General features: G+C 37.2%; 1 protein-coding gene across 1 annotated transcript in view; it reads left to right on the top strand.

The window, feature by feature from the left end:
- Nucleotides 1-12,947, top strand: part of LOC115223813 — a 201,092-nt gene that overhangs the window by 24,756 nt on the left and 163,389 nt on the right. The window contains exon 3 of the mRNA XM_029794483.2: nucleotides 2,008-2,180. Coding sequence (XP_029650343.2) covers nucleotides 2,008-2,180 — 173 coding nt within the window. The remainder of the gene's footprint in view (nucleotides 1-2,007; nucleotides 2,181-12,947) is intronic.

Raw genomic sequence — 12,947 nt, 5'->3', positions numbered from 1 at the left:
TGCAAGATGGAATTCTTGGAGGGCTGATTCAAATGACCCAGTTTCCAATTCCAGTTTAGCATCCTTTTCCATTTTTCTCAATGACATATTTGACCCAGATTACGCTGGTTTTTGCCAAAGGTGATTGGTTAGAAGATGCTGAATGGAAAACTGTCCTTAGTTCCCAGTAAACATATACTTGTTGCTCAGTTTGAGTAGTGGTTCTTAATCACAATGTTTCCAAACCTATTTTCCTCCCAGGCCCCACTATAACTTTCCAGAAAAATGTATTGTCTGCCTCACTGCTGGTTGGTAAAAAAAAAAATTTATTTTTGGTATTTTATAACATTTAAATAACACTGTACTGTAGCAGTCTTCATACAGTCTGTTTGGCTGGAGGGTTTGGTCTGGCCAGGCTGAGTATAGGTGGAGTATATTTTGCTGTGGTAAAAAGATTTTCACAATTCCATGTCTCACTAAAGAAAAGCAAAAAAAAAAAAAAAAAAATGTGCCACCTCAATTTTTCTTGGCCCCACTGTTGGGGCATATGCCCTGTGTTGGGAATTACTACCTGGGCATTCAAAGCAGTTCCAGCCTCTCACACCTACCCTACAATGTTATTTTAAAAGTAAGCAACCACATCATTGAAATGTTGAAGCTACAAGATAATGCATGACTAATTCAAAACAATGAGAATGAATAAGCATTACATTGGACAAAAGAATCTGAATGCTAAAGAGTTAACCTGAGCCTACAACACCCAACCATGCCACTATTCTTTGTGGTAGTAATGGGTGTTGCGGCCTCAAAAAGCGCAGTCTTGAGTGTTGGAAGGGAGTGGGGAGTGTGCATAATTTTTCTTAGAAATAAAGTATTTAAAGCAGGGGTTCTCAACCATTTTTTATCTCTGGACCTCAACAGCCATTCAGCCATTCGATGTTTAAAAACTAATTTTATAGATACTTCTTTGAAAATTCCTACTTTTTACATAGTGACTTCTGTAGGTTGAACAGAGAAAGAAACCTAGCTGTTTCTTGCAAATTTTTTTCAGGGGCCCTTAAAATACTATTGTAGATCTCGAATTTATTATTTTGTTGCTTGGACCACCAAAAATCTTAGATGGACCCCAACTGAGAACCAGTGATTTAAAGCACAAACCCCCCACTTTCATTAGTCCTTTTTTTACCATGTTTCTGCTAAAATATATTTCCTTTGTTTCAATTGATTTGGGAAATAATAATGAATTTAATAAAATAACTTTAACTTCGTTAAGAGTTCTTCAAGGCAGTGCCCCAGCATGGCCACAGTCTAATGACTGAAACAAGTAAAATAATAGGAGTACTAATCGACACAAATATCTAAGGAGACACATGTTAGATTGGCTACAATAACATGGATAATAAATCACTGCGTAAATTTTAATTTCTGTTTGATTTAAATTTTCTCCTAGCAGGGAAAGTGTCTCAATATTTCACCTCACTTTATATGTGAAGCAGGTGTTTCTAAATTACCATAAGTGAAATGGAGGGACTGAACTACAAAAACAGTTGGGAAACACTGATTTGTAAGGCTCTGAGAAGGTTGGGCTCATGTAGTGTTATTGTTAAGAAACGTGAAAATATGCTGTTTGTTACCAAACTCCTGCAATACAGCTTGTGTGTATGTGTGTGAGACTGATGTTAAATAGGAGTGTTATTGTTTAGCCCCAATATTGATTGAGCAGACCTATGATCAAAGGTGTTCCAGTCTGTCCTTTCTAACCAAGTAGTATATGATTTGAAGAAGATTTAGCTGTTGTTTCTAGCAGATTGAGCAGGCACTTAGAAGCTTTGTAGAGATGATTTTTGATACAATTGACATTGAAAGCTTGAAGCTATGAGAGAATGCTTGATAAATTCAAAAGAATGTGGATAAATAAGCATTTAGCAGATAATCTGAATGCTAAAGATTTTTGATATGATTGTATCCATGCATCCTTATTTATATGTCTAAACTAAATAATTAAAATATGTTTCCTTTTCATTGCAGGGCACATAATGTTGTAGAAGCATCAGTTAGCAGTCCAGCTGCTGGAATCATGTTTTCAGTGCGTATAGTCACTGCTGACTACTATGTCTCAAACCCTGTTGCTGGCCTGGATGCAAAACTTTCATCATCGGTTCAAGTTCCAGTTATCCGTATATTTGGATCCACACCAGCTGGTAAGCAATGTTTGCCCTTTTTTTCTTGAAAACTGTTGCTGACTCTTTCATCATCATCATCGTTTAATGTCCGCTTTCCATGTTAGCATGGGTTGGATGATTTGACTGAGGGCTAGCGAACCAGATGGCTGCACCAGGCTCCAGTCTGATCTGGCAGAGTTTCTACAACTGGATACCCTTCCTAACGCCAACCACTCTGAGAGTGTAGTGGGTGCTTTTATGTGCCACCGACACAAGGGCCAGTCAGGCGGTACTGGCAACGACCTCGCTCAAATGTTTTTTCACGTGCCACCAGCACAAGTGCCAGTAAGGCGACGCAGATACAAAAATATTCCTTCAAGTAAACTAACTTTTACTTGTTCTCCCACCTAAAACATTTTTCTTTCTTTCAGCACTCTTGTCCACACCCTTGCATTCTAAATCCTAGATCAACCTTGATCGGTGTTTTAGCCTTTGCCATCCGTTTCCTTCTTTATTTCCCTCCAAATATAGTGTATCTAGGATAACATTTAATCCAAAATGTTCATTTATGAAGACGAGTGTATTTTGAGGGAACAGTGGTTCTCAACCAGGGTTCATATGGCCCTTGAGGGTCCTATAAGATTTTGTTGTTAAATTTGTGCCATAAACTGCTTTTACAATGCACAGAATATTTTAACAAACTTTTTATACAGTTCCTAATAATATGTAATAATAAAAATATAATAAGGATTTTTTAAAAACATTGAAAGGCTGTGAGGGTCCAGTTGAACAAAATAGGAGTCAAAAAGGGGTCCACAAGCAAAAAAAAAAACACTTGAGAACCACCGGTTTAGAGATACTGTTGTTGGCACCCTCCAAGTTCATATTAATTCCTAAGACTCCAGGTCCCTCATCAATATTTCATTTTCTTCTTCAGAATTTTTGTTATGGGGGACCCAGAACAAAAACCTTGAAGTTCTTGTTGCTGCAAGTCCCCCTGCCTCATTAGAGATGATGCATTAGGTTTTAAGTAATATTTAGTCTGAAGTAATGGATATTTTGATTTGTAAAGGGGCACTTTATGATGGGGTTTCTTTATTTCTATTGTTTCCAACATAAGAAATAACCAAAGCAGGGTTAAATATGAGATCCTTGTTTCGTTTTCATTTTTATTCTTTTACTTGTTTCAGTCATTAGACTGTGGCCATGCGGGGCACTGTCTTGATGAGTTTTCAACTGAATGAATTAACCCCAGTATTTAATTTTTAAAATGTGGTATTCTATCAGTAACTTTTGCTGAACTGCTAAGTTGCAGGGGCATAAATACACCAACACCAGTTGTCAAAAACAGTGGTGAAGGGAACACACACATACACATAATGGACTTTTTTCAGTTTCTTATTTGTTTATCGCCCACAAGGGGCTAAACATAGAGGGGACAAACAAGGACAGACAAAGGGATTAAATCGATTACAGTGTGTAACTGGTACTTTATCGACCCCGAAAGGATGAAAGGCAAAGTCAACCTCTGCGGAATTTCAACTCAGAACGTAACGGCAGATGAAATACCGCTAAGCATTTCGCCCAGTGTTCTAATGTTTCTACCAGTTCGCTGCCTTCTTTTAGTTTCTGCCTGCCAGATCCACTCACAAGACTTTGGTCAGCCAGAGGCTGTAGTAGAAAACACTTGCCCAAGATGCCACATAGTGGGATTTGAACCCGAAGCCATGTAGTTGGGAAGCAAGCCCCTTACCGTAGTGTTACTCTGGGAAAATGTATTTCTTACCCACAGGAAACTGTATTTCAGAATCATGTGACCTTCAGCATGTCTCTTATATTATAGCCCTGGGCCAAACAATGCCTTATGAGTGAATTTAGTACATGTAAACTGTGTGGAGACCTGTTGCGTGCACCTGTATGTGTCTGTCTTTGCGTTTGTGTATGTCCCCTTCACTGTTTGACACCAGTATTGGTTTATTTACATTCCTATAACTTAACAATTTTAGCAAAAGAAACTGATAAAATAAGTACGAAACTTAGGAAACAAAAAATTATTGGGGGTCAGTTTCTTTGACTAAGTCCTTCAAGGTAGTGCTCCAGCATGGCACACTCCACTGATTGTAACAAGTAAAAGATAACAGATAAGTTATATTCTATGAAAAAACTGATTTATGGAAGAATTGATATAAAATAAGGCTCACATCAACATATCCTGTCATATGATAACTTCAGCTAACCCTGTCATGTAATAAGCTTTAGTTAGTGCAAATTTTTTTATTAACCTTTATTTTAGTTTCTTGTTAAATTATGCCACAGGTGCTATTAAATACCTTAGATTTGTCAGCTTAACCTTCAATGTTTATCTGACATTAAATGAATAATTTTAAAAATAGGACAAGTATTTTGTCAACTGACTGGATTTTGTACAGAGGTCATTGACTTGTTTTCATTAAGAACCATACTTTGCATGTGCACGTGCGTGTGTGAGAGATTTGAATTAATATCAATCCTTGCCATTATTAATGGACTGTTTCATTCTTATTTTTTCTGAGTGGCAGAAAGCTGAAAGGTAAAACTGGCCTTGGCACAATTTGAAAATCAATGTATAAAATAGATGTAGTGAAAACATATCTTTTTAACTTTTACTTCCTTCAGTCATTAGACTGCAGTCATGCCATGGCACTTCCTTGAAAGGTTTACTCAAACAAACTGACCCAAGGATTTTTTTTTTTTTGTTACTTGTTCCATTGGTCTCTTTTGCTAGACTGCTAAATTACAGGGATGTTAACAAACCAACACTGGTTGTCAAGCAGTGCTGGTGATCAAACACAGGTACACTTGTAATGGGCTTCTTTCAGTTTCCATCTATCAAATCCTCTCACAAGGCACTGGTTGACCCAAGCATATAGTAGATACTTACTGAAGGGACCCATGCACTAAGACTGAACAGAAAACCATATGAAGCAAATTTGTTAACCACACAGCTATGCTTGCATGTATATTGAGGTTTTTCAAATGGGAATTTAGTTTTTGCTATAAATCTCTATCACCATAGAATGTTGGATGACAAATATGCCAAATTGTTATGTATCAGACAAAATGCCTGCAATATTTTCCTTACGGAAAGTCAGTGAGCTGGCAGAACTGTTAGCACACCGGGCAAAATGTTTAACAGCATTTCATCCGTCTTTACGTTTTGAGTTCTAAACCTGGTGGAGCGATTAACTTTTCCTTTCATCTTTTTGAGGTCAGTAAAATAACTATCATTCAAGCACTGGGATTGATGTAATCAACTTTCTCCCTTCCCTGAAACTTCTGGCCTTGTATCAAAATTTAAAGCGAATATTTGGTGATGAAGCTTTGCTTTCTGGGGTCAACTCTGTCTGTCATCTTTCTGGGAAGTTTGATGAAATAATGTACTGTCTAGAATTGGAGTTGATTTTAATATTCTTATAAATCATCTGGAATTATTATGGTAAAGATTGTGATTTACTCTTTCATCCGTCCTTTAAGCATTCAGAATACTTTGTCAACTATTACACTTTTAGTGTAATGCTTATTTATTCAGATTGTGTTTTAAATTTATCATTCATTATCTGGTAGCTTCAAGAATTTGACTGTGATTATATTATTAGAATGGCATTGCAGGGTACATGTGATAGGCAAGATCTGTCTAGTCTGAACATAAAGCAGGTAGAATATTTGGGCCTTCATATGGCTGGTTTAACTGCTAAAAGGTTAACTCTTGATACCAACCTGCCTAAGATCACCTCAGGTTCTTTGACAAACTTTACTGTTTTAAAGTGGTCTAAATTACAATCTTCCATCAAAATGTCATGTTAATTTGTTCCAGACTTCAGCTTAATAATGATAAAGGTATTTTACTAAATTCTTCATTATTTTAAAAATTAATTGAAACAAAGGCAGCATGTGCTGACAGCAATATGGTAACAAAAGAGTTGTCATTACATAACTCATTTAACCCTTAATCATTCAGATCACTCTGTCATATGTATTGCTTATTTATTCATGTTGTTTTCATTAATCATGTATTATCTTGTAGCTTCAAGGTTTTGATGATGTGATTGTATATTTTTAGAATAGGGTAGGTGTGAGAGACAGGATCTGGCTGGATATGGTGGGTTTAAATGCTAAATAATGGTGTCATTCTTCAGACGGCATATATGCCAGTGCACTATTTGCAAGGGGTTTTGTCAACTATATAGACCCAGTACTAAGTTTGGTTTTTATTTTATAGGTCTGTATAATAGGTGCAAGCAAAGCTTTTAAGATATTGGTTAAGAAGCTCACTTTATAACCATGTGGTTTTAGTTCAGTTCCATTCCATGGTACCTTGGACAGGTGCCTTGTATTATAGGCCCAGACTGACCTATTCATTTTGAATGAATGTGGTTGATGGAAACTGTGGAAGCCTATTTTGTGTTTGTCTGCTCACTGATTGTGAATAGGTGTTGGTTTGTTTACATCCCCATAACTTAGTGGTAAGTACTGGGCTCAATTTGTTTGACTCAACCCTGCATGGCTGCAATCCAATGATTGAGATAAGTAAAAGATTAAGTTGACCTTTTGGTGTAACTTGATAAGTTACTTTAGTCTGATGCACTGATTTTACACAGGCTGATGAGACCTGCTACTGGGTACCATGTGAACCAGTACTACCTGTTTCATGGTCTTGTGACTAAAGTGGCTCCCACACTTGAGTAGCTCACTACTTGTGTGAGGACTAAAAACAAGGCCTGTCAAAGGCTGAATGAGCTCCTTGTGGGCCAATGGCCATCCAGTATTTCTGCAAAAAAAAAGAAAACAACCCATGAGAAAGTCAAAAAGACTATGGTTTCATTCAATGGGAAAACTTGTGCTTAATTAGAAAGATTTTCACTAAGCATGATGAGAACATGTATGCCTACACATACACTTATAGCCTTCTACGCAACGTCTTTCAACCTAAATTTACTCAGAAAACATTGGTAAACTTCATAACTACCAGGTCATTTCTGGACCCATAAGTTGCCCCTTCCTAAAAGTTATACTCATCTAAATTATTTTTCTTCCTGAAAAATATAAGCGAAAATATTTCTAATGTATGTTGGGTAAACTTTTAAACCTCTTACTGCTGTTTAAAAATTTTTCTTTTTTTAATGTTATTTACAATCTGCATTGATATTTGGTTATTCCATCAGTTTCTTGTTGTCATTGTTGTTTTTGCAGTCGTTTATTTCCTGGGGGCAGTGGATAAGCAGAATTGTTAAGCATTTGACAAAATGTCATGCAGTGTTCATTCTGGCTGTTTTACATTCTGAGTTCAAGCCTCACCAAGGTTGTCCCTTTCATCCGATGAAAATTGTTAACCCTTTCATTAGCATATTTCTGTTGTAATACATTGTCTTGGTTTCAGTTAATTTTTAAAATGATAAAAGTTTATTAAAATAACTTTGACAGTGACTTCTACTACAGCCTCAGGCCTTGTGGGTGGATTTGGTAGGCAGAAACTGAAAGGATCCCCTATATATATATGTGTGTGTGTTTATGTACCTATGTATTATGTGTCTTAGTATCTGTGTTTGTTGACAACCAGTGTTGGTGTGTTTATGTCCCCATGACGTATTGGTTCAGCAAAAGAGACCAATAGAATACGTACCAGGCTTTAAAAGAAATACTAAGTACTGGGATTGATTCATTCAACTAAAATACTTCAAGGTAGTGCTCCCGCGTGGCTGCAATCTTATGACTGAAAGAAGTATGATAAAATTGAAAATTGATTAGAGTTAAAAACATTTTTTTTTACTTTTCAACTCCCATTATCCAAGCATTTCAAACAGCCGTGACACCTAAGATAATAAGGTTGGCTCTTACTCATTTCCCATGTGTTACCCAGTTCTTTCAATATTATTATTATTATTATTATTATTTCATTTGCTACTTTATATGGTGTAGTGGAAAATCTATTGTCTCACATACTTTTGCCTTCTTTTTCTCTGCTAATATCATTTCTCATCTGTGTGTCACCATTGTAATGCCAGCTTGCACTGAAAAATTCCTCGAGATTTTTCATAATAGTCATTTTCAGTACATTTCTAGCTGGTGGTAGTGATGGTGACGGTGGCACCAGTTCACCAACTTTAAATACAGATTTCTTATTTATCTCGCAGTATGCTATTTCCCTATTCAGCTGCATTTCTTTTGTACCATTGTATTGTATACAAAGACAATGTAGTTGACAACAAACAGATTATTGGTGGTGTTGGTGGAGGGACGTACTTGATCTGTTAGAAATAGCACTCAAATCACCCTCTAATAACATGTGGTCTTCTTACAAAGAAAGGAAGAATGTCTGAAAAAAAAAAAGCAGAGTGGGTGGATGGCCATGGCTGGAATGCTTTTGACCTAAACCTGCTTGATCATCTCTGTATATATATCTGATGTTGTCTTGTTGGATTTTATTTTCATTTTGAAGAGACAAAATCATCATCATCATCATTGTTGTCATTTAATGTCCACTTTTCCATTCTTGTATCAGTCAAACAGATTCTTTATGGTTCAGATGCCCTTTCTGTTGCCAACCCTCACCTGTTTCAAAGCAAGCTAATAATTTCCCCCATGGCTGGACATATTTTTTCATGGAAGATAGGAAACAAACAACATAGCCTATATGACATTGATGCTTGTTTACACCAACCACATAATATGAAACAAGGTGTGCATGCGCGCGCACGCACACACAACGGTGGGGGGGGGGGTTATTTCCCAAATCCTCTCACATGACTTTGGTTGGTTTGGGGCTGTAGTAGAAGACATTTTCCCAAGGTTCCACAGTGTATGGCTGAACCTGAGATCAAAGGGTTACAGGACAAGCTTTTCAACAGTGCAGCCACTCCTCCTCCTAATCATATATTACCGGTTAAACCCTAATCAATTTTTCCCTACTTTGAAGTGAAAGTGAGAATGGAGTGTGATTAAATTAGTTGAAAATGCAAGTGATAGTGGATGGATCGATTCTCTGCATGCACTTGTAAGTCAGAGAATGAATTGGTAGAGGGCACTTAGTCTCGGGGGTTTGAGAAATCCTGGATCTGTGGTGGTTCTAGGATTGGCCCAAGTTAGAACTCCTATATCAGGTGGTTCATAGCATCTCTTATTTGTATACCATGTGTACTTATTTACCTCTTGTAATTTTGGGTTTTCTTGCTTGATTTCTGAGCAAAATATCCAGTCTTCATGGAACCTACCTTTGTAATACCAATTTCATCTGATGATAGTATGGCAAAAGGGGGAAGAAATGTATTTATTCCAGCTCATTATATTCTGTATTCAAATTATAAAGTGAGGTTAACTTTGCCGTTCATCTCTCTTGGGGGCAATTTAATGAGTGCTTCCCCACTCACAACCTGCTAATTTGCTGCTTTTGAGCCAATATTATCATTGCTGATGAAAATAGTATGGTAGACAAGATGGAAAGGACTGAGGACAAGACTTTTCTTCTCCACCCATGCCCTCATCAACTTTTTCAAATGCCATTTGAAGAGGACAATAAGACTGGAGAGAGAGGTGGGTAACCTTCAGTAAATTTATTAGAAGATGGTGTGTATGTATGTATGTATGTATGTTTGTGTACAACCATCATTACGGTAGTTGTGACAGTGTTGGATAAAATGCTCCGACTAAATGTTCTGGCTCTGTTTTGAGTTCAAATCCTACTGAGGTCAGTTTTGCATTGCAGTCACACTGAGCCATATCTCTCTCTCTCTCTCTCTCTCTCCTCCCTCCCTCCCTCCTCTCTCTCTCTCTCTCTCTCCCTCCCTCCCTCCCTCCCTCTCTCCCCTCTCTCTCATTATCAAATTTAACTCAATTTTACTGAGATGGTCTTTTTGAGAATCCATGGCTCAGCATGCATCACTGTGACTGTGGGCTCAAGTCTTACTTTAGATCCAGACTCATAGAACTGGTTTCTGTGGCACATATACCCCCTCCTGCTGGACGGGATGCCGATCCATCGCAGGATTACTTATTTTTGTCAGCTAAGTAGACTGGAGCAATGTGAAATGAAATGTTTTGCCTAAGAACACAATGCATCGCCTGATCCAGGTATCAAAACCACAATCTTATCATGAGTCCAACACCCTAACCACTAAGCCACGTGCTTCTACCAAGCCTAACCATACAACAAGCAACCATTTCTCTGATCAGAAAATAAGGAGGTAATACAGTACATTAAAACTTGTTAAAACTTTATTAACGCAGATGTACAGTTCTAGAATAATAGTTTAGTTGAAATGTTTTCAGTTTTGTTCCATGGTTAAAGTTGTTTACTTGTTGACGTTATATAAGAAAATAATAGATAACAACTCTCAAGGTAGAAGATATGATAAGTGTATAACAAGGAATGCAACTGCCAGAGATGTTGTCTCTTCCAAGACTGTATATTCTATACTACATATGTGATCTTTTACACCATCTGAAGAAGCATATGTCTGAAAAGAAAAATACACTTTCAAAACAAATATATTTCGTTGTTCTCTATAAACCATCTTACTGTTTTCAAAACAACCTTGGAATTTCCACAGGTACTGCTAGTTGTCATAATTATTATTAAGGCAGCGTGCTAGCAGAATTGTAGCATTCTAGACAAAATGCTTTGTTGCATTTCGTCTTGTCTTTAAGTTCTGAGTTCAAGTGCTGCCGAGGTTAACTTTGCCTTTCATTCTTTCAGAGTTGATAAAATAAGTACCAGTTGAACATTGGGTGTGGTATAATTGACTTAACCTGCCCCCTCCTCCAAATTAATTGGCCTTGTGCCAAAATTTGAAACCATTATTAAGGCAGTGAGCTGGCAGAATTGCTTTGCAGCATTTCTTTGCATTCTTTTTGTTCTGAGTTCAAATTCTGTTGAGGTTGACATTCCCTTTCATCCTTTCAGAGTCAATAAATTAAGTACCAGTCAAGCACTAGAATCGATGTAATTGACTACGGCTCTCTCTCCCAACATTTTGGACCTTTTGCTTATCGTAGAAAGGATTATTATTATTATTATAATTTCATTTACACACAACAAATTACACTGCTGAAAAAAATTCCTAACATCAGTCTATGCTGTCCCTTATAACACTGTTTTCTGTAGCTGCACTAAAGTAGGTTTTGTGCCTATTTCCTCCATCCACCTGTTTAATTCTTTAGGAAAAGTTCCTAATGCACCTATAACTATAGCAATACATTTTACCCTCACTTTCCATAGCCTCTGTGACTCCATGTTTAGATCCTGGTACTTTACTATTTTTTCTATACCTCTGATGTTGACTTTCTCATCTATCGTTATCATTATTACGGTGGTGAAGTGGTAGGCTCATTAGCATGCCGGGCTAAATGTTTGGCAATATTTCATCTGTCGCTATGTTCTGAGTTCAAATTTGCTTTTCATGAGAACTCAGGTTCAAAATTTCCCCAAAACACCTGATGAAGGCTGGAGGGTATATCAGCCAAAATGTTGTGTTAACAACAAACAAGATGAGGACATATAGTCGTCAGATGTAAATAATGAACTATATTATACTTATACATATAGTCTTTTTTTTGAAATCTGTCTTGCGTTGTGCTGTGTTGAAAGACTTACATTTAAAATTCCTGTGCTTTTAATCAAAACTTGTTACTTGCTAAGGCGACAACACTACCTATTTAGCTATCTTTCATACACACACACACATACACATACACTACAATATCTCTCTCTGTATTTCTCTTTCAACAACTTTTTCTCCTCCCTTTCTTCACTATCTCCCCAGATGTTGCTTTGGACCCTTTTATAATGTAAGATGTTCAAAAAAGATGTTATTTGAATACTAGTGCTAGCATGGAGAACGGACGTTAAACGACGATGATGATGATGATGATAGTTTAAAAATAACAATGGAACATTAACTGAATAGGTGCAGGAGTGGCTGTGTGGTAAGTAGCTTGCTTACCAACCATATGGTTCTGGGTTCATTCCCACTGCATGGCACCTTGGGCAAATGTCTTCTACTATGGCCTCGGGCTGACCAAAGCCTTGTGAGTGGATTTGGTAGACAGAAACTGAAAGAAGCCCATCGTATATATGTATATACATATATATGTATATACATATATATGTATGTGTGTGTATATGTTTGTGTCTTTGTGTTTGCCTCCCCAACATCACTTGACAACCGATGGTGGTGTATTTTCGTCCCCGTAACTTAGCGGTTTGGCAAAATGAGACCGATAGAATAAGTACTAGGCTTACAAAAAATAAGCCCTGGGGTCAATTTGCTCGACCAAAGGCGGTGCTCCAGCATGGCTGCGGTCAAATGACTGAAACAAGTAAAAGAGTAAAAGAGATATTATTTGCGTGATGCAATGCGGAGGATTAGGAATTCAAGTTTCACCTAACTGACTGAATAAGTCATTAAAGTGAAGTTTGAAGTCCCAGTTAACACAAACATGTCAAACATAATTTGATTGGACTCTCATTGTTTACATTAACTATATAAATATATATTGTAAGGGTGTGTGGCCTAGTGGTTTGGGTGTTGCATTCAAGATCACAAGGTCATGGTTTCAATTTCTGAACTGGTTGATGTGTTGTGTTCTTGAGCAAAATACTTCCTCTCTCACATTACTCTGTGATCACTTTGACAGTTGGCACCTGGCACACTGAGCACCTGTTTGGGCAACATCAATTTGATGCAGCGAGTGATTTAATGTATAGCATATACATTTGATCACAATAAGTAAATCATCTGTTGTAGATAGTTCAACAAGAAACTGTCTTACAAA

Source organism: Octopus sinensis, linkage group LG24 (assembly GCF_006345805.1).
Source record: "Octopus sinensis linkage group LG24, ASM634580v1, whole genome shotgun sequence".
Taxonomy (NCBI): Eukaryota; Metazoa; Mollusca; class Cephalopoda; order Octopoda; family Octopodidae; genus Octopus; species Octopus sinensis.
The sequence above is the reverse complement of the archived record's forward strand: the minus strand, read 5'-3'. Positions and strand labels throughout refer to the sequence as shown.